The sequence below is a fragment of the Canis lupus genome, chromosome 4 (genome assembly GCF_048164855.1).
Source record: "Canis lupus baileyi chromosome 4, mCanLup2.hap1, whole genome shotgun sequence".
Taxonomy (NCBI): domain Eukaryota; kingdom Metazoa; phylum Chordata; class Mammalia; order Carnivora; family Canidae; genus Canis; species Canis lupus.
This window is the reverse complement of record NC_132841.1, coordinates 33338420-33364374: the sequence shown is the minus strand read 5'-3', so window position 1 is coordinate 33364374 and position 25955 is coordinate 33338420. Positions and strand designations below refer to the sequence as shown.

General features: G+C 35.2%; 1 protein-coding gene across 14 annotated transcripts in view; it reads right to left on the bottom strand.

The window, feature by feature from the left end:
- Window positions 1-25955, bottom strand: part of CCSER2 (coiled-coil serine rich protein 2) — a 186022-nt gene that overhangs the window by 70756 nt on the left and 89311 nt on the right. For 10 of the 14 annotated variants that reach the window (XR_012029667.1, XM_072823823.1, XM_072823826.1 and 7 more), the window contains 3 exons: window positions 20241-20331; window positions 14957-15119; window positions 2878-3073 (listed from right to left, as the gene is read on the bottom strand). Coding sequence is in view for 11 of the 14 variants with exons in the window: in XM_072823823.1 (XP_072679924.1) it covers window positions 2878-3073; window positions 14957-15119; window positions 20241-20331 (450 nt within the window). In the remaining 3 variants the exon portion in view is untranslated. Of the gene's footprint in view, window positions 1-2877; window positions 3074-14956; window positions 15120-15819; window positions 16003-20240; window positions 20332-25955 lie in introns of those variants that run through there. The other 4 variants (XM_072823832.1, XM_072823831.1, XR_012029669.1 and 1 more) reach the window with 2 other exon arrangements.

The following is a 25955-nucleotide window of genomic DNA, read 5'->3' as shown; positions in this document are numbered from 1 at the left end:
GACCAGCCCAGTCCACGTACAAAGAGTCCTGAATCAAGTTTTTAGTTCCTCACTTTTAAATATTAATAAACAAATAATCATTAGATATTTGAGGAAAGATTCCAAAAGAAACCAAAATAAACACAAAGAACAAAATGACTGCTTAGAAAAGAGATGTAACTCAAGGAACCTGAGAAATCTTAACAAAACCTAACAGAAACACTCAATATAGTTACTGACAAAACAAAAATTAAATTATATACATAAGGAATGGAATATAATAAAGAATTTTTGGAAACTGAGGATACAATTGCCAAGATAAGTAATTCAACAGAAATGGAGAGCTGGAAAATGATATTGAAGAACTATACCAGAAAAGATAATCAAATCCAAAGGAAAGTATGAAAGAAAAAGATAAAAGACTAAGAATCAATTCAGAAGTCCTAGTTAGCAATTAATAAGAATTCCATAAAGATCCAGAGAAAATGGGGTAAAAAATAAAATCATAGAAATAAGAAAATTTCACACTATATGAATCTCTAAAGAGTCTACTAAATTACTCATATATTAAGAGGGAAATATACAAACAACTACAACAAAACTCAAATCTCAGGACATTATTGTGAAATTACATAATGCCAGAAATAAAAGATTAAAGTGCCAGAAAAAAAAAAAAAAAAGATTACAAATCCCTCAGATAGATAACATAAACAGGCAACATAAAATGTAAAATGGATCAGAATGTAGACTCTTCCCAGTGGATAACCTGAATCCTAGAAAAGTAATGATTTCTAAGGGAAAATTCATTTCTATCCCTGCCAAACCATTAATATCAAATATTAGAGTAGACAAAAGAAATTTTCCATAAGGCAGTAACTAAAAAAAAAAATTTACCATCCATTTGCCCACTCTTAGAAAGTAAAGATATACTCTCGCAAAATGAGGGAGTAAACAAACAAAAAAGAAGGTATACAAAAAACAGTGAACCCAATCCCAGAATTAGGACAAAAATAAGGCCCTACATGATAGCTCCAGAGAAATCTTCAGATGGTTATCTGTTCAGACTAGAATGGTTGGCTGACATGGAGAGAAGGACAAAAATACTGCATTTTTATTAAGTCTCTGAATACTATGTGAATTTTTAAAAACTATATCACACTGAATTTCTTTAAATTTAGTAATACTGAATAGGGAAAAAATAGAGGTAGTTATATGAAACCTTAGATTCATTCAGCTTTTAATTTCTATTACCATTTTGGGAAATTTCAAAGGTGCCCTAAAAAAATTCTGCAACTTTTCTTCTCATAATTTTTTCACTGCATAAACAAAAAGTAAAGTTAACTTGACCAGTGTTTACTATAAAACTTCGGAGGTCATAAAATGACAGAAAAGAGCTATTAAGAGAGTTACAGTTTTTCTTTAAAAAGTTTTCTATTTTTGTGGCGGTTATCACTGGTTATCAATTCATGTATTTCTCTCCTGAATCATGCTACTTTTCCCATTACGCCTGGTCTGATTAGCTGGTATTTATCATGCTTCATGTTTCAGGGCAATAAACCCAGACACAAAAGAGGCTATGTGGTATATACAATGACTGATTCAAAGTAGATACCTAACATATTTTAGCCATTCCCCACACCTTCTGCTTTCTCTTCCTTTGACTCTGAAGCTTCTGATGAGAAAAATCTCCCCAGACTAATGAGCAGAGAAACACTATAAACCAGTCTATCTCCTAGTTACAGTTAAAATTCTATGCTCTATGTCTAGATATTTCAATCATAAAATCTCTTTCTGCCTCTAGAGAAGTCCAAGAATCTCAGACCTGAAAAAGATCTTCCCCTTTCTTGCTCCCAGCTAGCATTTAGAAAGGTTTCTTTTCAAAAAGTAATCCAACATCCATAAAGAATGGAGAAGACCAGTCCAAAAAATCCATAATTAAGTATCTATAAAACAATTTACATGACTTTAACAGGATACTTATACTAAACATCATTACTATTACTAACACAGGGGCTGTATTTCACTTCGGCTAGTCTTAACTGAGCATATATCAAGAGTTTAGTTTTGATGGACACCAGAAATTATAAGAATTGGTCCCTGCTCCTAAGAAGCTGTAACATACAAGCCTGACAAAGGTAATCCAGAAAGTAAGTTCAGCAGAAAAGCTAGACTGTTCTTCCTCAACCATAATTTTAAGCAAAATGTGGCTAGTCTACAACAAATAAAAATGGGTTTAAAACTAACCAAAACATTTTCATGATTTTAAATTAGTGTTTTATTCCTTAGTTTTCTGCTATGTATCTGACCTAAATTTGGACAAAAAATGTACTATTGAATGAGAAACCAGGTTCTACCATCAGCTCACCCTGTATCTTTGGACAAGTCCTATCACTGCTATGAGTCTAGATTGTGAAAAATGAAAAGACTGAGGAAGACTAAACTTGAAGGTTTCAAATAAAAGTTAAATTATATGACTATGATTATTTAAGTAAAAACTGCTGTTTATTTCCTACTCAGCTGAAATTATAGTAGCAGCCACTGATGACTAACTGCCTGAATACTATACTTCAGGTATTAGATCTCTAAATTTACAACTACTATTTCTAATTCTGTCAACAACCTTATAATGTAGGTACTATAAAAATAAAAAAAGGATATAGGAGAAAAATTGGGTTACTAAAAAATATCACACATTTCATAAATGTTGGAGATTGTACTGAAAGCATTATGCAAAATCCCATTTTGTTTTCTCCCACCAAAGTTATATACTATTTACATGCATTATTTCTACAGAAATTTGAAGACATTAGAAACCCAATTAACTTAAAAAAAAAAAAGTAAAGTCCATCCATTTTGCAATTCAAAATATTAGAGCTAAAAATGTTCATATATACTCACCTGATGCAACAGACGTTTCAGTTTGAGTAACTGAGTTTTTACAGCAGTACAATCTTGGACCATGTGCCGGAGTGTCATCTCATCCAGTATCACTGTATTTTCAGGTACATCTATAAACATCTTCTGAGCCTGGAAAAAGGGGGTCCCTCCATAGCTTTCAAAATGACCCAAAGGAGATTCTCTATAGGGAGAGCCTCTAGAAGGGCAGGGGAAAAAGTTGGGAGGGAAAAGATATACAATATAATTTCAGAAAGAAATAGGGTAATGAAATTATTGCAGAGATTATTACAAATCATTTATCATTATCACATAGCCTTTGATTTTGCTTAACTCAGACACTCAATTTGTTTCTACCAAAATTTCTAATCAGTTCTAGTTCTCATTAACACAATTATCTTCTGTACTCCTCCCCCTTTTTGTATATTTTACACATTGATGAATAAACCTTATTCCTTAGGAAATGTAAGAGAAACAAAAACTCTAGGGACAGGCCTTGCCTAAAAAAAAAATTATATTTATTTTCCTTGTTTGAATAGATCATCTGCTCTTTAGCTTTTGACTTTAATTGGCCAAGCTATACATGGCATGATAAAAAAAAAAATAGACAGCAATAATAAGTTAGCAAGGCAGTAAAACAAAAATATGGAGTCATCTGGCATATAAAGAGATGTTTTCAGAGAAAAAAGTTGACATACTTTGGAAGGTTTTCTTGGACAGGAAAGAACCTGGAATGAACTATAAAAGCATCAGGTTTGAATATGATGGAATGAAAAGTGAAGGCTTTCTGGAAAAAGAAAATGAAAAGCAATGGCACAAAGTGCAAGGCATGTTTTCCAGGGACAAGGAGACTCTTTAAATATGGCTTATGAGGCCACAGATAGCTTGAATCCAATTTATTCTTTAATTTCATCCTTCAACACATCTGCCTCCCTCAAACGGACTTCTTAATACACAGCCAATTACCTGAGATTGCCTGAAGCACACTACAATCTCCCTCATCTCCAAACCTACGTCAATCTCTCTGTACTCCTGGCCAGGCTGCCCAGCCTGCCCTCCACTGCACACTTGATCTGGAGAAGATAACTCCTCTTCATCTTAAATTAGTTGGCATTTCCTCAGGAAAAGCTTCCCTAATCCCCCAAAGCAGGGCTTGGTACTTCCACAGGTGTCCTTCATAGACCCTTCTAGTATGCCCCACCATAGTACCTAACATAGTATACTGTGTTCATTTGCAATCTGTGCCAAATTATAAACTTCATGAAGACACAGACCATGTATTCTTTTCCTCTGTATCAGAGACCAGGTAGTTTTTTACTTGTTATTTATCTCTGTTATTGCTTTCACTGAATGATTAAGGAACATGGATTTTAAGCATTATGTTGTTTCTTTTCAAGCTTTCATTGCTGAAATTCTGAAGTTCTTTAGCTGTGACATAAAAAGTACTACCTTAAAATTATAATCTTAAAATTATAATCTAGATTATAATAATTAATAGTTAATTATCAAATTAAACTTTACTTTCTATGTAATCAAGTGAATAAAATAAAGATTAGAGAGGGAAGAGACTGAAGGAGACTGGTCAGCAATCTAAATATGAGAATCAGGTACAGAATAAGGCTTATTTTAGGTTGACTAAATATCAACCACATGCAAGGAACTAATGAATTAAAAACTTTCAAAGGAAGAGTCACAAATCTTTATCACTAATAATACAGGATCAAAGATTTGGTATCTAGAAAACCACAGTGGTATAAAAGAGGCACATCTTGCCTAAGATTAAGGTTTAAATCCTGACTAGACAGTAACTAGCTACTGAAAATACTTAATGCCTTTGGGCCATAATTTCTTTAACTCTCAATGTTTTCTAGTGCACACCAAATAAAGTTCATCTACCTTAGGTTGCATTTCAAATACTTCTACCATGAGACCTAAAATGAAACTTACGTGTTCTCAGCATACTAAAATGTTACTTCCTCTAAAAGCCCTTGCTGATTCCCTCAACTAAATAAAATTAGCACTTTAGGATCCTTAATTTATTTAGTACAAATTAAAGAAATCTATATACCTATCACACTTCTAATTAGATCACAAGCCCTCTGAAAGCAGGGCCATTATATTGCCTGCACAGAAACCTGAGTTCAAATCTCAGCTCTGTCACTTACTAACTAGTAACCGGACAAGCTACTTTATATATCCTTCATTTTCTTGATCTCTATTATGATGATTATACTTGCCAAAGTACTTACACCTCATTAGGTTGATATAAGCCTAAAATGAGGTAATATATGTTAAAGTGCGTGGAACAGTGCCTGATATATAGTAGATGTTAAATAAAAACTAATTGCTATTGTATTATTATTATTACTATAAATAATTTCCAACTTCTTTATATTGAAAAAAATGTTCTAATATAAATGTCAAAAAAATACTATGCCATATATGGCATATATGGCATATAACCTTCACTTATATTCCCAAATTGGTAAATTTTACACGATTTGTTTATACTTGAGTGTTTGGTGTAAAACCATCTGACAATACATTGGAAATAACATAACACCTTACTGAACTTTGCTGGATAAAAAGAAGATAACTGAGAAGATCAAGAGGCAAAAGAAGACAAAGATGGAACAGAAAGCAAATAGGTAACAGGGGTTATTTTCAGGAAATAAGAGGACACTATTAAAAACAGGAAAGGAAAAAAATAGGATAGAAAGATAATGAAGATTTTGAGATTCCACATTCTGAAAGGATGATACAGTTCACACATTTGAATCTGAACATTTGAAACAGAATGAGAGGTTAAAATCACTTTCCAAGAGTGCAAGCACAAACCCAGGGATGAATACATAAAGAAAGTAAAGAAAAATGAACATGAGACAATAGAGGAATTATTGGACACAATACTCATATTAAGTTGACAGGCATTAATCTGTATTTGTATACAGATTTTAACAATTGTGGATTTCTGGTGGAGAACTTAGACGGTGAATGCAACAGAAGACTACATGCTGTTTTGGGCAATACACTGGATGGTTAGCAGCATGTTAGCAAAGGCAGATTCTATGTAGCTGACCATAGGCTAGGTAGGCTATTGAATACTGAACCAATATAGGTATGGTTAAGGCAAAAATGAGTTCAATAGTTACAGAAGCATGAGAAAGAAATGTCCACCATTACCAATATTATTTAATATTGTTCTGTAAGTATAGCCAATAAAATCATCCCCCCCAAAATGGGATCAGAATAACTTAAAAAAAAAGTGAATCTCTAAGAGATAAGCATTTTTTAAAACCCATTTAAATTGAATCCATACATTAGCAGCACCTGATATTCAATCCACACACCTAATAATCACATCACTGCATAATCCTTATTGCAGTTTTATTTTTTTATTTTATTTTATTTTATTATTTTATTTCATTTCATTTTATTATTTTATTTATTCATGAGAGACACAGTGACAGAGGCAGATACACAGGCAGAGGGAGAAGCAGGTTCCATGCAGGGAGCCTGACATGGGACTCGATCAGGTCACGACCTGAGCTGGAGGCAGGCACCAAACCACCATGCCACCCAGGCGTCCCTCCTTATTGCAGTTTTAAAGGAATCTCCCCAAATAAAGTGGCCATACCCATATACTTCTATCCTTCACTTCTATTCAAGCTTCTTGATTACTAAAATGTGTGATTCTGTGCTAATCTGAAGGCTTGTGACCCACACATTAGACTAGTAGGTAGAGATGTGTGTGTGTAAAAGACAAGGAGAAAGAGAATTTTTCTTCTTTATTTCCTAATCTGAGTTACATTTTGACTTCACAAAACCATTAATGTTTCTTTTCTCATCTTTAATAAAAATTGTGTATTAAAAATAAATATATTATGTTTATATTCATGGTTCTTATATTTTTTCAATGTTAGATTCAACACAATCTCAATCAAAATCCCACCAAATTATTTTGTGAATATCCGCAAAGTGTTTTTAAAGTCTACATGCACAGGAAGAAGAGCCAGAATAACCAATACCAAAGAAAAAGAGAGAATACTGACACTATCTGATTTCCACTTACTACATGAAGTGACAGTAATCGAGACTGTGGTACTGATGAAAAAATAGATCCGCGGAACAAAAAAGAGAATCCAAAATGTATCCACACATATAATCAAATGATCTTTGACAAAAGAACAAAGTCATTTCAAAGGAGACAGGATAACAGAAATACCATATTAACTTAATAATTCCTCTACTGAGTATTTACCCAAGAAAACAAAAACACTGATTTGAAAAGATATACACATGCTTATGTTTACTGCAGTATTATTTATAACAGCCACAATATGGAAGCAACCTAAGTGTCCACTGACAGGTGAATGAAGATGATGTAGTGTGTGTGTGTATGTGTGTGTGTGTGTGTGCACGCGCATATGTATGCACACAATGGAATATTACTCAGCTATTAAAAAAGAAAAGAAAAGATCTTGCCATTTGCAACATGAATGGACCTACAAGGTATGCTAGGTGAAATATGTCAAAGAAAGAAAGAAACAAACTTTTAAATACAATGAACAAATTGATGGTTGCTAGAGGGGATCGGGGGGTGGGGGGTGTCTGTGAAATGAACAAAGGGTATTAAGGGAACAAATTTCCAGTTATAAAATGAGTAAGTCACAGAGATTAGTCACAGCACAAAGAATACTATTAGTCATATTGTAATACTGTTGTTTTGGTGACAGATGGTTACTCTATCATGGTGAGTACTGAGTATAGAACTGCTGAATCAGTATGTTGTACACCTGAAATGAATATAACACTGTATATTAATTATACTTCAATAAAGAGATAAGAAAACCTAGGAAAAGACAAAAATAAAAAACAAAAAAGACTAATCTTTTCAAAAAGTGATAATAGAAAAACTAGAATTCATATGCAAAAAAAAAAAGAAAAAATGACCTTTCACACAGTTCACAAAAATTAACTCAACATGTATCAAAGATCTAAATGGAAAATGTAAAACTACAAGATAACAAGGAAGAAAATCCAGGTGACACTGTGATGGGCAATAACTTTTTAGATACAATAGAAAAAGTACAATCCATGAAAAAAAAAATTTAAAAATCTGCCTAAAATTTAAAACACCTGCTCTTTAAAAAAAAATTCATTAGGAGATTTGAAAAGGCAAGTCACAGACTGGAAGAAAATATTTGTAAAATGTCTGATAAGGGACTGGTATCTAAAATATACAAAGAACTCTTAAAATTCAACAAGAAAACAAATTTGAAAAGGAGCAAAAGTTCTACAAAGACATCTCACTAAAGAATGGCAAATGGCAAAGAAGCATATGAAAAAAGTGTCCTACATTATATATCCTTAGGGAACTACAAATTAAGACAATGAGATATCACTACGGCTCCTATTAGAATGGTTAAAATCCAAAACACAACACCAAATGCTGGTGAAGATGTGTAACAACAGGAGCTCTTATTCACTGCTGGACAAAATGCAAAATGTACAGCCAATTTGTTAATTTCCTACCAAACTAAACATCTTATTTATATGACCCAGCAACTGTACTTCTTGATATTTATCAAAACAAGTTTGAAACTTACATATGTAAATACTTAAAGCAACTTTATTCATAATGGCCAAATTTTGGAAGCAATCAAGATGTGTTTCAGGAGGTGAATGGATAAATGAACTACAGTACAGCCATACAATGTACTTATTTAGTGATAAAAAGAAATGAGGTATCAAGCCATGAAAAGACATGGAGGAAATTTAAATACATAGTGCTGAGTGAAAGAAGTCAATCTAAAAAGACTACACCTACATGGCATTCTGGAAAAGACAAAGCTATGGAGACAGTGAAAAGATCAGTGGTTGCCATTAGTATTGATGGGGGCTGGGGGAGAAGGAAGGGATAATACAAAGACATGGGAGTCTAAGGACGTGAAATTATTCTGTATGAGAGGTAATGGCAGATACAGATCATTAAGCATTTGTCAAAGGCTACAGGATGTATACACAGAGCGAACGAACCCTAAGGCAAACTATGGATTTTAGTTAATAAGTGTATCAATAGTGACTCATCGATTGTAACAACTAGTGCAAGATGTTGATAATAGGAAAAATTGTATAAAATTGTATAAAAGAGGGAGTATACAAGGAGACTCTGCGTTCTGCTCATATTTCTAAACCTAAAACTGCTCTAAGAAATTAAGTCTATTAATTTAAAAAAAAATGAGAGTAGGTATTTCTAGAATGGCAGAATAAAGATCTCCAAAAAGCCCATTCTTCCATAAAAGCACTGAAAATACTGGCAAATTTGTCAAAATCAACTTATTCAGTAGTATGGAAATCAACCAAATGCTTGCCACAACTAAGGAGCACTTATTAAAAAAGAAGAAGAAAAGGAAAGAAACCCAGTTTAATCGTGGTGAGAACAAGTCTATGGATTTTAATTTATTCTGTTGCCATGCCTATCTCCCCAGCTCTGTGTTAGCTTGAAAAACAAGAGCTTTACAAGCATAATAGCAGTGAAATGCAGCAATCACTAGGGGGAGGGGTAGACGGTAAACTGGGTTTAGAATTCTTTGAAAAGCACCATTTCCAGAAAATAGTTACTATTTGACCTAACTAGCACCTCCCTAGAAAAGGCCCATTCTCAGTTGTTTTATTTGACCTAATTCCGAGGTTTCTCAGTGGGAACAGCCTTATCTCTAGCACATTTGTTGAAAAAAAATAGTGCAATTGCTTAAAATTTCAAGCTGTGTGAGATGGCAATAGCAATAGCAATTGGGGTAAACAAGAAGGTAATCAAAAACCTTAAAAAAAAAAAAAAACTGAGGAAGGAGATGCCCACAGGAGGCTTTGAAAAGCCCCAACATATTCTTGGACATAGAGGAGGCCATACACCTGTATAGAGCTGCACACATGCTGAGGAAATGCCTGAGAAGGCCTTTACCTCTCACCCTTGGCTGACCCTGAGTCTCCCAGCAAGGAGGAAAAGAAGGCTAAGGCAGAGCTGCAAACTGCTTACCAGGTTGCTGAAAGTATCCTTAAACACACACACACACACACATAAAGAGTCCCTTGGCAAAGGCTGGGATACTTATTGGTTTAAGGCATTTAAAAACGAAACAAAACAAAACAAAAACCTGCTGTCTAGTCATTTGCTCAACTCCAAAATATGTTAAGAGAAACACATCACAAGCTGTCAAAAGCTAAAGAAAAAGTGAGAATCCTGAATAAATCAAGAAGAATATGACTCATCAAAAGACATGCCCAGTAAGATTAAGAGAGCTGACTTTTCATCAGAAAGCATGGGGGGGTCGGACAGCCCGGGTGGCTCAGTGGTTTAGCGCCACCTTCAGCCCAGGGCGTGATCCTGGAGACACGGGATCGAGTCCCACGTTGGGCTCCTGCATGGAGCCTGCTTCTCTCTGTGTGTCTATCATGAATAAATAAATCTTAAAAAAAAAAAAAAAAAGAAAGAAAGAAAGAAAGCGTGGGGGTCCAAAATGTTAAAAGGAAGATTGTCAACCAAGAATTCTATATCCCACAAAATTAGCCTTCAAAATTAAAGAGAAATTAAAACATCACCATATAAACAAAAACTGAGAGAATGTGTTGCTATCCAACCTTCCCTACAAGATAAACTGTAGTTAGAGACTTTAATACTTTCTCCTCATTAATGGATAGAACGAGGAAAAAGGTCAACAAGGAAATAAAAGACTTGAGCCACACTACAAACTAACAAAACCTAACAGATATCTATAAAACATCTATAGAGATTAAATTAGTAATCAAAAAAACTTCCACAAAGAAAAGTCCAAGCCTAAATAACTGCACTGGTGAATTCTACAAGGTCTTCCGAAAACAGAAATGAAAGAAACACTTCCCTATTCAATATATATGATCATCATACCAAAAATACATAAAAAGCCATCTCAAGAAAAGAAAATTATAGACTAATACTTATTATGAATATATACACAAAAATCCTCAACACAATACTAGCAAATTGAATGCAGCAACACATAAAAGGATTATATACCATGACCAGTACAATGTATCCAAGAAATGCAAAGGCGGTTCAACAAATGTAAATCAGTCAATGTCATATACCATGTTAAGAGAATAAAGGCAAAAAAAAAAGATTATCTCAATAGTCACAGAAATAGCATTTGACAAACTCCCAACACTCTTTCATGACAAAAACACTCAACAAAATATGAATAGAAGGGAAAATCCTCAATTTTTAGAATCATGGCATGAACAGTGGAAGCACTCAGGATTGCAGCAAAGCTTAAGATGAGGAGGAAAGGGTAAAGATTTTTGTCAGCATGGGTTAGGGACCATAAGGAGGATTTGACTCAGCCAAATACCCTACATCTCAAAGGAAAGAGACTGAAGAATACTACAATTAGAAGCAAATAAGGGGGATCCCTGGGTGGCGCAGCAGTTTAGCGCCTGCCTTTGGCCCAGGGCGCGATCCTGGAGACCCAGGATCAAATCCCACGTCAGGCTCCCGGTGCATGGAGCCTGCTTCTCCCTCTGCCTGTGTCTCTGCCTCTCTCTCTCTCTCACTGTGTGCCTATCATAAATAAATAAAAATTTAAAAAAAAAAAAAAAAGAAGCAAATAAGGAGTGAAGACAAAGACCTCACCTCTAAACAGTAAGCTACTAAAGTGATTGGAAAATAAGAATCCTTCATATAAAAATACTACTGGGGGAATTAATACATTTAGGAAAGTTAGATTTCAGCTACAATCTGTAGGCAGAGGTCAAGAATGCGAATTTTTTAGGATGTGAGAGAATTCCATATAGCACAGTGGAAGGTATAGAAAAAGAATGAGGTTGGGGAGAGAGAGGAGTGAAAGCTTAGGGCAGATGAAAAGAGAGCATAGTATTATGATAAAAAAAATATAAAGGAAACAGTGGTTCTGAACTACCAGTCCTCTGAAATATGGGTAAGACATATTTCTATAATTAAAAAAAAAAAGACGATGAGAATTAAAGGACAGAAAGGAAAGGGAACTTACACTCAAGAAGTCACAGAATGGGAAAGAGATACTTTTGCATGGGAAAGAGATACTTTTGCATATGTAATGTTAAAAAGGCCCTGGGGTTAGTGCATCCAGATTTTTAAAAATCAAGGCATGGAGAGAAAAGAATAGTTTTAAGGTATACTGGAGAGTAATGCTTGTCTTAAATGGGGTTTCTCTCTGTACCACCCAACCCATAACTAGCTCTAGGGGATCTAGAAGTCCCAAACCCAGATGGCCATCCTAAAGGGCCATCCCCCCCGAAGGGATCAATAAACTGGTTAACCTACAACTATTCATGATGAACCAGTGCCCACTTGTTGAAAAGTTCTCCATTGGGTCAAATGACCAACCCCCAAGAATATGGTGCATCTCTCTCTCCTCCCTAAGAATCACCAGTGTGGAAGATCCACAAATCACTAGTCCTGCAAACTACACTGTCTAAAAGGGATCTGTGGTCCTATGTTTTGTGAAATGGCTATATATTCTATCTTTTATTACATTTTGCAAAATAGTAGTACTATATTTACATCTTAAAGGCAATGCAAAGCCCACTATTAAAAAAACTCACTTAACATTAATTTGTTTATTCCTATACTATTTGATCAGATAATTGCTCTTCTATACCTATTAACATCCAAGAATATGGTTTTGGAAAGTGTTCTTTAACTTTTCTGAAGGATGACTCAGTCTCAGCTTTATTATTCCCAGGGACAGAGATTACTACCTCCATCCAGGTAATTCATCCATTTGGGACAGTCTGATTTATCGTTCCATTTCAGGCTGAAATTTGCTATTCTATCTTAAAATAGAGACTTTTGCTGTTAAGAGTTAAAGATCACATCTATTCAATCCTCCAAATGACCTGGCAATCCAGCTATGAACTCAGTTCACTGAAAATGCCAAAGTACAGATACATGGTTTTGCACATGCTATTTTTTCCATCGAAATACTCATCCTTCTCCTATAGAAACCACTCCTCTGCAATCTCTACAGTCATACTTACCTGTTCAATAGTAACTTCCTTTACACACCAGTACCCTAGACAAACATCAGATGTTGCATGCTTCTGGAATCTATATAAATCACTTTACAAAGGCACCTATCAACACTGTACTGCACTAATACTGCAATATAACTGCCTACATATCTGCCTCTCCCACAGACTCAACATCCAAGAGGTATTTACTATTCAACCGTGGATGGGATGGAAGAGGCAAATCCCATCCAAGTACTAACCAGGCCCGACCCTGCTTAGCTTCCGAGATCAGACGAGATCGGGCGCGTTCAGGGTGGTATGGCCGTAGACGGAAGAGGCAAATCAATCTTCTACATACCCAATAACTGCAATGAAGCCAATTGAGCTCATGCATTTTTAGCATCCTCAGAACAATGCTCTAAGAAGCCATTACCAATCCACAGTTATCACCTCTCACACTATCTCCAAATTCATCCCAGCTTGAGAATTTAGCACAGAGTTGAACATACAGGTTCTCAATGAATAACTGTTAATGGATGAATAAATCTTATCATAAGTATAAGCAATGGCTCACATTTTAGTTAGGCTTCTAAATTTTCATAAGTTGGCCTTAAATTTACCTTCTATAAACCAACCATCAAAGATGAGAGAAGCATAATCTTCATTATTTGCAATCACGACTATCTACATCATATTCTTGCCTGATAATAAGAACTCTCCAATGTCCATTCCTTATCAAAATCCCAGCTATAAAAAACAAAAGCCAAAATAATGTCTAGAAAAATATATTCTCCATGTATTCTTCTAGATCTTCTATATTTTATCCTTACACCAAATTATACCAACGTAAGAATCTTTAGTTAAACCTCATTATTTTGTGACCCACTGCAGCACTGCCTTTTCTCACCTAGTGTAGAGATCTTTGTAGCTTGCACTGAAGAACATAAGTAAAAAACAGACTTGAGGAATTTGTCATTATTTCTACTTTGGGAAGCTGAGACCTGTCCACTATATCACAAAGCATCCCTCTTTTAAGAACTCATGCAAAGCAACTTCTTTCAGGTTTCTGTCTCATTAAAGCAAATCAATTCAGGAGAAACACATCCTTTACCTCATGTATAATATACATCTTGTAATGGATCAAGATTTGGTCTTTGTTTTTGCTTCAAGGAGTCTTAGAGCCAATTTTTTTTTTTCTCACTTCAAGAACTATATGGGGTTATACATTTCCCTTCTATTGTTTCTTTATCCAATTTTATTATCTATATTGTACCTATGTCTCAAAATGACCTCAAAACCCAGTGAAATGAGATGAGGAAGTGAAAAGGAAGAAAATTAATAACTATCACCACTGGGTGCACACTCTAAGCCATATACTGCTCAAGTACTTGTGTCCCTTACCCTTGAACGCTGAGAGAAAGGTATTATTAATTATGTTTTACAGGTGAAAACTGAGGTAGAGAAGGTTTAAATAAATTATTTAAACTCACAAACCTATTTGTGTCAGGCCAGGTTTTGATCCCAGGTTTGACTGTCTACAGAGCCATAAAATCTTATCAAATTAAAGACTATGCAATGCTTCAAAAAGGCAAAGAATTCTAGCATTTAAAGTATCTTCCTCTGTTTTTGATTGTACTTGAGAACTTTTAAATTAACTTTTGAGTTGCCTTCTAAGTTTTGATTTATTTATATAAGCAAAAGAAGATAAAAAAAAAAAAGACAAATCACTTGGCCCTAATTTCATACATCATTTTTAAATAATTAACTTTAACAAATTCAACGTATAATCATTCCCAAATCAGAGCTAGAAAAATCACACCAAAACATGATGCCCAAATAGCAAACATAAATATTTTTAGTTATGATAAAGCTAATGAAAAAAGATTTGGGCCAAAAAGAAAGAATCAGACATATCATCTAATTAGCACCGCATACAACTTGAAGTATTTTTTGGTGCCTCTAAAAACCAGATTAAAAGACAGTTTTGTGGGGGCAGGGGAATAGTATGATTCAAAATTAATCAAAAGATAGGAAATGTAATCTACATTAGACTCACCTGCTCAAGTCACTTTTTCCATGGTGATGATAGTGGTCAGGATGGCTGAGGTGGTAATGCTCCTGTCCACTCCACCTCTGGGGCGGCCTTTTCCAAAATCCTTCCTGAGACTGCCGAACATTTCTGTCTGACCGGTCAAAGCGGTTCATATTGTCACACTCCACTAAACAGATTCAAAAGCAAAACACTATAAACATGTACACACTCTATAAAAGTTAACTACTTATAGCTTGATAATTAAATGCTGCAGAGAATATAAAAATGATATGCTAAAAATACCAGCCATTTATATGGGCTAATTACAACATCAACATTTCCAGAGGAGAAGTAACCAGTTCTTTTGGTGAAAACTGAACTCTACAGTATTCAAACTGAAGTAAATCATAAAACTTTCATATCACAGGCACTTAAGTAACAACGGCCTCAGTGTTTTAAAACAAGCAAATTATCCTTGTTATGAACATTATACATTTTAAACACCAGTAATCAGTTTTTAGTGGTTTTCATCATTATCACTGGCTGGTTCTGACTTCAGAATGAGAATGATCTGAAAAAATAGAAGATTTTAAGTCTAGCAGAGAACTCGTTCCCAAAAATGAACGCTACAATTAGCTTTCACTGATTTCAAGAAGCACAAATTAAGTTTTCGTCACAAACAGATCGTATTTCTTAAATTAAGCTCACAGTTTAGAAAGTAAGAGGCTTCAATCTGCCTACAGTAGAGCGTGTTCAAAAAGTCTAAAATGCCACTGAAAACAAAGCCAGTACTTTGCAGCAACAAATAGTACACTCCCTGAAATCCAAATGCCACAAAAACAAGGAAAGAATCTCCTTGAAACACCCCAAGCCTCTTCTTCACTTACCCAAACACTTTTTCCTCACATATCTGAGCTCTCACTAGGAGAGTTACTCTGTACAAGGGAGACATTGTGTCGCTGGCTGCCTACTCAGACATAGTTGCATACAAGGCTCTGACAAACAGGCCTTCCTTCCTGCTCAACTCCCAGCCCTCCCTGTGGGAAGCAAGCCCAGTTTACCCTGTGACTCCATCTTCGCTCAGTGGTTACATAGCTACTGAGTTAGGACTGTTACTAAAAATACAACCAAACACTAACTCAAGCCAGGAACAGGAAAGGTTTCTCTAGTCTGAGAATTATCACATGAGAAAGTTCAAACCCAGAATGCTCAAAATTCCTTGATAAAGACATTAGAAAGCAATATAATCCCCAATTTTAAAAAAACTCATTACTTAAAAGATTATTTTCACTTAACCTAAAACTTGAAGTTGAAATATGAAAGTGTTTCATTACAGTACACCAGATAAAAACAAAGTTCTCCACTCCAAGAAAGTAGTTAAAATAAAGTATAACTGTTTAATTCTCATAAACATTAAACTCACTGTAACATTTCTAAATGCATAATAATTTTGCATAACTTTTTAAAAGACTCTGAAACTTTGTTTATGATCATTAGAGAAATCAACTTTGGGGAAAAACTATACATTTTATAGTTTTAAAATTTTTTAAAGGAAAAAATTTTTTAAAAACCTTACATTTGAAATTATTTCAAGTTCTTGTCGTTTTATTGAGATGAATTATAATCTATTTCTTTAATTTTTTTAAGTTCAATTACAGAAAACCTGACCGTTAGATAAATAAAGGCATGGTGACCATTAATAATGAAAAAAATCAGGTGTAGAAGATCAGATCAGAAAAGAAAAATAAACTTAAAAATATCTCAGAAATAGAGATCCCTGGGTGGCTCAGTGGTTTGGCGCCTGCCTTCGGCTCAGGGCGTGACCCTGGGATCCCGGGATCGAGTCCCGCATCGGGCTCCCTGCATGGAGCCTGCTTCTCCCTCAGCCTGTGTCTCTGCCTCTCTCTCTCTCTGTCTCTCATGAATAAATAAAATAAAATCTTTAAAAAAAAATCTCAAAAAGGCTTAACACCGATTTTAGTTCACATTTGTATTACACTCAGAGACTCAGTTAAGCTCATCAAGTATTTCTCATGGCATTAAAATGTTACTTTGATTTAAGCAATTCTATACAGCTGAGGGTTAATCTGTATCTACTTTTATCTGAGATCATATTTAATTCAAAGCAAGTGAAGTTCTTCTACTCACTTCCCAAACAAATTCTGTCATAATAAAAATCTGATATGCAACTAGGATGTCACCAACACAGCATATGCAGAGTAATAAGCAAATAAACCAGGCAAATAGGCCAGGAGATGGGGTTAAAAACTGTGGGTAATTAGAGTGCCTAAAATTGACGTGCCATTTTTGTGTTTACTAGAGAGGTTGTTGATACTACACACAGGCTACAAATTAAAGCACCTGTATTGAAACAAGAGCTCAACCACAGGCACAATGGCAAATAAACACTGGAAACAAACATTTGCTATGACCACAAACGGCTATTGGTAGAAATGGAGATAGAGGGGCCTAAATTTTCAGATAAATGACTACTCTAAGACTCTTCAAGGGTCCTGCTTTATACAGCTGACCTTTGAACAATGTGAAAGAGGTATGGGACCTCCTGCATAGTCAAAAATCTGTGAAACTTTTGACTCCCCCCAACTTAACCATTAATAGCCTACCACTGACTGAAGTTTTACCAATAATACAGTCATTTAACACATATTTTGCATATTATATGTACTACATGCTGTGGTTCTTATGATAAAGTAAGCTACAGAAAATAAAATGTAAATAAAATTATAAGAAAAAATGCAGGGATCCCTGGGTGGCTCAGCGGTTTAGCGCCTGCCTTTAGCCCAGGGCGTGATCCTAGAGTCCCAGGATCAAGTCCCGCGTCGGGCTCCTGGCATGGAGCCTGCTTCTCCCTCTGCCTGTGTCTCTGCACTCCCCCCATGTCTACCATGAATAAATAAATAAATAAATAAATAAATAAATAAATAAATAAATAAATAAATAAATAAATAAATAAAACCAAAAATAAAAAGAGAGAGAGAGAGATCCCTTGATAAAGGTAAAAGAAAAAAGTAAGAAAATTAAAACAACTGTGTCTTTCAGATCTTTCCTAATCACAACTGAAGCCTAAAGTCCTTTCTCCCTTTATTCTTCCCTCATTCTATGCTCCTCCATTTTGCTCTGCCCCATCTCTCCCTTGACCTGTTTCCCTACCCTGAAGCTGGCAAGAAACCTCAAAGGCTCACTACATCTTTTAAAGTTAAACATCTTTCAGAAGAAGAAAACCCCATAAGGTTGGTCTCATTCTAAGCTGAGAGTCATGGCTATAGATCAACATCATCTCATTTTCCCCCCATAATTGTCAATGGTTTATATTTTCCCTCTGTGTTCTACAATATTTTTCCACTTGATCTTCCAAGCCACTAATTTAGATTTCAACACCAGCTATGGTTTCTGTCATCTAGTGAACTGTTCTTCTTTCTTTTCTTTTCTTTTTTAAAGATTTATTTATTTATTCATAAGAGACACAGAGAGAGAGAGGCAGAGACATAGGCAGAAGGAGAAGCAGGCTCCATGTGGGGAGCCCAATGTGGGACTCGGTACCAGAACTCCAGGATCACACCCTGAGCCAAAGGCAAACGCTCAACTACTGAGCCGCCCAGGCGTCCCGACTGAACTGTTCTGTTGGGAAATCTTTTATAGCTCCAGAAAGCATTGTGCTGCAACTTTATTTCCTTGTGTTTTCATCATTTCCTTGGGCCACTCTAATCCTGGGAGTTCTGTTGTTTTTCCTCCCTGTTCTTCTCCCAGATGCTGGCTCGATTTTTCCTTCTCAGTTGACTGGAACTCAGCTCTGGTTACCAAAGTACCCCAGGTGACAGCAAAACCTCGAGAAGGTTTAACAGTCTCTACCCCTATGGTAGAGTAGATAATGTTCTCAGCTCTTCATTCTCTCCTTTAATAGAATAATATATTCAGTGTCCCCTGTCACAGAGTTTCTCACTACAAACAGAATACACTTCCCAGTCCTACTGGTATTAGGCTTGGCCATGTAACTTGCTTTGGCCAACAGAAAGTGGGCAGAAGGAACAGTATGTTGGTTCCAAGTCAGACTGTAAGAGATATTAAATTCATGTTTCTGCTCAACCTATTGTCCTGCCATCTGCCATGAGAGCAACTTGCTCCAAGTAATTCTGGTCTCAAAAGAAGAAACTAGGAGTAGACCTGAATTCAATTCCACAGCTGGAGCTGTCCTACTTAATTGCTAATCTACAGATCCATGAATAAGGAAAATAAATGTTTATTTTGAAAGCCACTGAGATTCTGAGACTGTTACAGAGCATCCTGGCAGCACTGGGGGGGAAAGAAGTGACAAATGTGAGCTCCTACTACCCTCAATAGCATTAGAACAAACACCTCCACTCTCCGAAATATCCCTGCATTTTTCTAGCATCATGTATAAAAAGGACTTCATCACCTTCTTTGGTTCGTTCATCTCTCACCCCTGTGAGGCCTGAGAGACCAGGCAAATGTTGACTGACAGGGAATCCACAAATCTTCTGGAGCCAGCCTTCTCTCCAGAAGGATTTCCATTTCAACTAGAACCTTGCCCCAGGGACTTTTTTAAACTAGTCTCTGATTCTAGATCCGTCCTTATTCTGTATGTTAGTAAATTGAACACCAATAAAAAATAAATTAAAAAAAAGAAAAAAAAAAAAAAGAAAATCCTACAAATACTAAGGCAAGAGTACCTAAGCCCCTTTTACATACAGACCGTCTAAATCACTACTTCAGCACTTACTGGGATTCAGAGAGGAAGGCAGATTGGATTTGGGAATAAAAAAAAAAATGGAGTGATTCATTCAGAAGATCACCATTTTCCCAGAATTAAAGTTTTTTTTTAATTTTCAGAAAAATTAAAAAAATTTTTAAAATTTTATTTTTTAAAAATATCAACTTAACGAGTCTTGGCACTGTTTTCACAAGTCAAATGATATCTGTTTCTCAAAATGTATTTCTTCTTAGAATCAAAATAAACAAAAGGAAGAAAAGTTGTATATGCACACAGAGGGGAAAAGGACAAATCCTATCTACTACTTACTTTGTGATAGAGATATACAATTTAATTGGATCATACAGAATTATATCTAAGACCTACAAAACCAAGGTTTTAAATGTTTAAATAAGCTTGCAAATGAATCTATTTAACATCACTTAAGACTGCTTCTCAGTCTCAAAAGATTTCCTCCATTGAGATTAGGAAGTTTGTAAATAACAAATATTAAATTAACCATAGACAAGCAGCCCAACTATATATAGCTCCCTGGGGTTTCAATTTGTCTGCACTTACCATTTTCAAGAGGTGCATCCTCAGGCAGATCCACATCAAGCATAAGGTCATCGTCCTCAAGGTCACATGATTCAAGATTATTCAGAATATCCTGTGAACAAAAACAGTAATAAATGCTATAACCTATTTCAAAAAATGTATCTAATCATTAGTTTTGAGAACATCTCTGTGAGTCTTAATTTACTCAATATTTGTGTTGTAAAAATCAACTTTTAAGATAAAATTTTTAACAAAAAAAGATTCAGTTAGTTTACTTGTTAAACTATTTGTAACATCCTTCTCCTACTCTTCCTCCCACCAAGAAATTTTTAACTCATTTTTAAACTTACAAAATGCTCACTGTCTGCAAGATACTGTACTAAGTACTTTACTAATATTAATTCATTTATTTAATCTTCAAAATAACCCTATGATTTAATGACTAGTACAATTACTTGAAATTAATGCACAGAGAGCTAAAAGTAGGATGCAAACACAAAAAGCCTACCTCCTGAGTCCATGCTTTTTTTTTTTTTTTTACCAATTTCCTTGATAACATGAGTAATTAAAAATGCTAAAGAACCTCCCAAAATTTATTCCTATCTGGTATAAGAGGTTGTGCTTTATTATATATAGGGATTGGACCACTCATGTAAAATAATAAAAGCATTTAACAACATGATTATTCCATTTCATTTCTGGTGCCAAGCCCATCTATAGTACCACCTTCAGCACCACTACTAACTCGGCTTGATTTGCCTTAATTTTTTTTTTTTCTATAAAAGACAAATAGGACTGGACTAGTCAAATTGGTATAAGCAGCCATTCCTGGGTTCTAGTTGTAACCTTGCCAGCTACAACCTATCCTGAGAAAAGTAATGTTTTGCTTTCAAAAATTCTTGTTCTGAAGTCTAATTAGCAAAATAAACAAAAACTAAGTTTAAAGTCAGGAACTGGGCAGCCAGGGTGGCACAGTGGTTTAGCGCCGCCTTCAGCCCAGGGCCTGATCCTAGAGACCTGGGATCGAGTCCCACGTCGGGCTCCCTGCATGGAGCCTGCTTCTCCCTCTGCCTGTGTCTCTGCCTCTCTTTTTCTCTGTCTCTCATTAATAAATAAATAAAATCTTTTCGATAAATCAATCAATCAATAAATAATAAAGTCAGAAACTCAGTTTGACCTGATGCTCACTAATGGATCCTTCCAATCCAAGAACCAATTCAATACTGCAAGATCTTTTGTTAGTATACATAAATAAAAAGATTAAAAAATCCACAAATTTTTAAACTAAGAGATTATGGACTTGAAAAACTCTTATAGAGGGAGATGTTTACAATATTTATTACAGATGATATGAGTAAAATTAGAAATTGTTTCCTATGTTGGGTATTCTATACATAGCTTTCCAATTTTGTGTTATTGGCCTTCCTTCCAGTATGCATTGAGGTCTAAAAGCAAATGGAATAATTGTTTCTGGAAAAGCAGAAACAAAAACACACCTCTGGATAATTATTTAACTTTGACACATAAAGGGATTATTTCACAGAACCTCTTTCCATCATGAAAATACCTGCTGTCCTTAATATAGAAGCTGTCCTAAAAGCAAACAAAACAACAACAAAAACCAAAGGCCATAATAGATAATTCACAATATATAAAATAAACAACTAATTAATATAATGTAGGAAAAAATGCTAACAGTTATTCTGATTTACCACAACTGAAAATAATCTAGTACTCTTTAATATTCCAGATGGGATTAGATTAATAAACATTAAGGAAGACAGTTTGTCAAAATTTAACTAAAACCTTTTTTAAAAAGACAAATTTTCCTTTCTAAGAAATTATCCCTCAGAAATAGATAAATGAAAAAAATATATGTGCAAAGTATGGTTATTGCAGCATTATTTGATGGCAAAAAAGTAGAAATGCCCAAGAACGGAAAAATGGCTAAACACAAAGTACGACACAGTCATACAATAGAATACTGTTTCCTTAAAAAATAATAATGAAAATATATAGACATGGAAAGATGTCAATCAGGGAAAAAAACAGACTTAGGTTGTTTCTAATCTTTGATAAATCCCTATAAGTCAAAAATAAAATAAGTAAGTCTAATTATGTATTAAGTCGATGGCATTGTACTCAGAGAAATTATTTCAAGTGAGGAAAAATTTTCAAACTATTTTCAGTAATTATATTATGGATGGTAGTACTGGTGTTATTCTGGTTGTGCATACATGAGTATAAATGAAAACAATTATATTGGTGTTTGCTGAAAAGTGGATTCTCATATTAGGAAAACGGAAATAAGGATGTAAGGATGTAAAAACCAATGAAATTAAATTAAAAACTCTACATTCCTGAATATAAGTGCAAATTATTGGTGTGAACACAAAATGTTTTTCATCTTAAGTGAAAAAATACACTTTTTCCACTGAAAAGGCCTAGATATTAACTAAAAACTAGGTCTATAAAACAACATATACAGAATTATCCATTTCATGAAAAAAAATTGTATAATATGTATAGAAAAAAGCTGAAAGTAAACCACAACATAGGTTATGGAGTTTTTCTTTCTTTTCTTCTATTTTTGTAATAGTAACTGTATTTTCTCATTTTCTGCAATAAGCAATGACTTATGTACTAAAAAAATCATATCCCCTATATAAACATTTGGCTTTTGTGTATGTATAAGTATGTATGAAACAAAAAATGCTGGGTGCCCCAAGCCAGCTCTAATAACTAAGGACACAGCAAAGAATCAAAGGCAATAGAGAACCTTGCTTTCTAAATCCAGAGCAGGTCTTGGCTTGCTGAGACACACCAAACAGCAAAAGCAGCACTGCTACCACCATCAAAAAGATGTTCAACTTTTAATAACTAACTAAACCCTACATTTGTTTTGTGTGGTTTTCTGTGGGTTTCATTTTATAATGAAAGGTTTAAAAAATTAGTCTTAAAGAATGAGCCTTAAAGTGATGGAATGAAAAAAAAAAAAAAGTGATGGAATGATTATGATATCACTCTGAGAAGGTCCTAAGAAAGCCCACTGGAAAAGGAAGGAGAACATAGTTAATAGTAGTTACAACAGGGAGGAAGACAGGGAGAGAAAACCATCCAGATTTATGCCTCAAGTTAACACTCACCAATAAATCATTGCATATGTTTCATAAATTTATCTGGTTACACGGGAAAATGGTCTATAGCATGGGGGGAGGGGAAAGAAGACTGCATATATACAGTATAACTTCATCTTCCATGCTAAAAAATACATTTAAACATCAGGATGGTAATAAACCAAAGGATTATTATAATTTTCCATTATGTGAAATAGTATGTACTATGCTTTTTATATTCCTTTTTATTTTTCTGTAGTAAGCTTTTATAATATGCATAACTTCATGCTGGAAAAGTCTACCTCTCTTGGTATCAGCAAGGGTTCAAACCACACAAATATAGCCTGAGTGTTGGAACCCATCAATCTAGCACATCCCTTAACCACAATAAAAACCAAGCTACCAGCCCCTCTTAGCTTCATTCAAACTATTCCACTCTGGGTACCTGTCCTGCTCTTCCCAGAAAGCCTCATTATGTGAGTAATAAATCTTTTCATATCTTCTTAGTGCATATGTGGCACCAATAGTTTTGACATCTAAACAAACAGGGAGGGCAGCCCCGGTGGCGCAGCGGTTTAGTGCCTCCTGCAGCCCGATGTGTGATCCTGGAGACGGGGATCGAGTCCCACATCAGGCTCTCTGCATGGAGCCTGCTTCTCCCTCTGCCCCTTCCTCTGAATAAATAAATAAATCTTTAAAAAAAAAAAAAAAAACACAGGGAAGTTGACTCTGTCCCTCCATGTGGCAACTGCAAGACACACTCTCTGTAACTCAACACATATAAAAACCTATATATGCAAGGCATGGGATATACTCATAAAAAATAATCCCTGTCTTTGTCAAGAGTAGAGCCAAACTACTCTATGATATCGCTGCCTTGGCATCCATTTTGTGTGGCCAAGGGATCTGCAGGGGCCTTGAACTGAAGCCAACCCCTCCAGTGACTGCATGCCCCAGCATCAGAAGCAAATGTAAATTGCTGATACGACTTCCTCAACAGCCCTTATGAACAATAATCACCCTGTCTCCCAGGGTCTTCCTTTTGTGCACCCCTTAGACAGACCCTTGTGGGGCTTACCAAAACCCTACTCTTTTTGGTTTGAATTGACCAATCCAGACAGTTCAGGAATCCCAAAGCACTCTAGTCATCAACCCTAATAAAGTCACATACCCCAGATCCTGTGACTCTCCCTATCTGCACTGGTATGGCCCCTCCAGGCATGCCAACTACCTTCCTTCAGAACCTGTTAATAATAAACTTCTCTATTTCAATTTCCCTTGTGGTCTTTTATTGAATTGGGGTTCACTATCCAACACTCCAGGGCTCTACTTTACAAATGTTAATTTAACAAATTGGCAACAGCACTCCAAGGCTACTTGTTTTCCCTCAGACAGACCGTTCCTTCACAATATGGTAATGGCTCAATTACTAGGAAAACACAATGGATGGATATCTAAGTCTTGAAATGTCAGAGAAAATCTAAAATCAAGTAGTCAGAGAAAATCTAAAGAACAAGCAAATATGGCCTCTAGAACATGGAAGAGGAGAATGCCTTCTGAATAAACACTATGCTAAGAGCAAGGAAGTAAAAAGCATAATGTTACTATTCTAAATGTTACCAAATTTGTTTTTCAAAGACAAAAAGTAAATACTTAGATTTTGCAGGCCCACAGACAAAATCAGCGTATTATACAGGTACTTATATAACCATTTAAAGTGTAACCACCTAAAATGTAAAAAAAACTTATTTTTTAGGTGGTGAAAAACAAGGTAGTTGGTCAGATGTGACTTACATAACACAGTTTGCTGACCTGCTCAATGTAAATAATTGGAAGTAGTTCGTTAATACCTGTTATGGATTTAGTGTTTATATTTTCCCAAAGTTCTTATATTGAAGCCCTAGCCCACAATACGAGGGTATGTGGACATAGGGTCTTCAGAAGGTTATTAGTTTTAGACTGGTTCATGATGGTGGGAACCCTATGATGGGATTAGCATCCTTACAAGAAGAGAAAGAAACCAGAGCACACACTCTCTGTCTTCCCGCCATGTGAGTATATCGTGAGAAGGTGGCTGTTTGCAAGACAGGAAGCGGGTCTTCACTAGGAAATGAATTTGCCAAACCTTGATCTTGGACTTCTAGACTCCAAAACTGTGAAATAAATAACTGTTGTTTAAGCCACTCAGTCTACAGTATTTTGTTATAGTAGCCCTAGATGATTAAGACAACACTCACAGAGTGTAACAGGAAAAGACAGAGAAGTAGATCTACATCACGAACAACTATTTAGGCCAAATTAAGACCCTGGATTTTATGTCAATGACAGGGGTATGACTGATGAGTTTTCACAAGTGGTAAACTGAGATTTACATTAAAGAAATATTATTTTGGCTGCTGTGTACAAAATGAATTTAAGTAGGAAAGATAAAACAGTTTTGTGGCTATTGAAGAATCCATGCAACATATATGATGGTAGCCTGACATTAATCAGTGTCAATGAAACTGAAGAATAAGCAGTTATGAAATATACAAGGTAGTTAGGATCTATATAACCAAAGCTCACCGAGAAGTAAGAAAAGAGCCATCGATAATTCCTTGGTTTCTGGCTTAAGAAACAA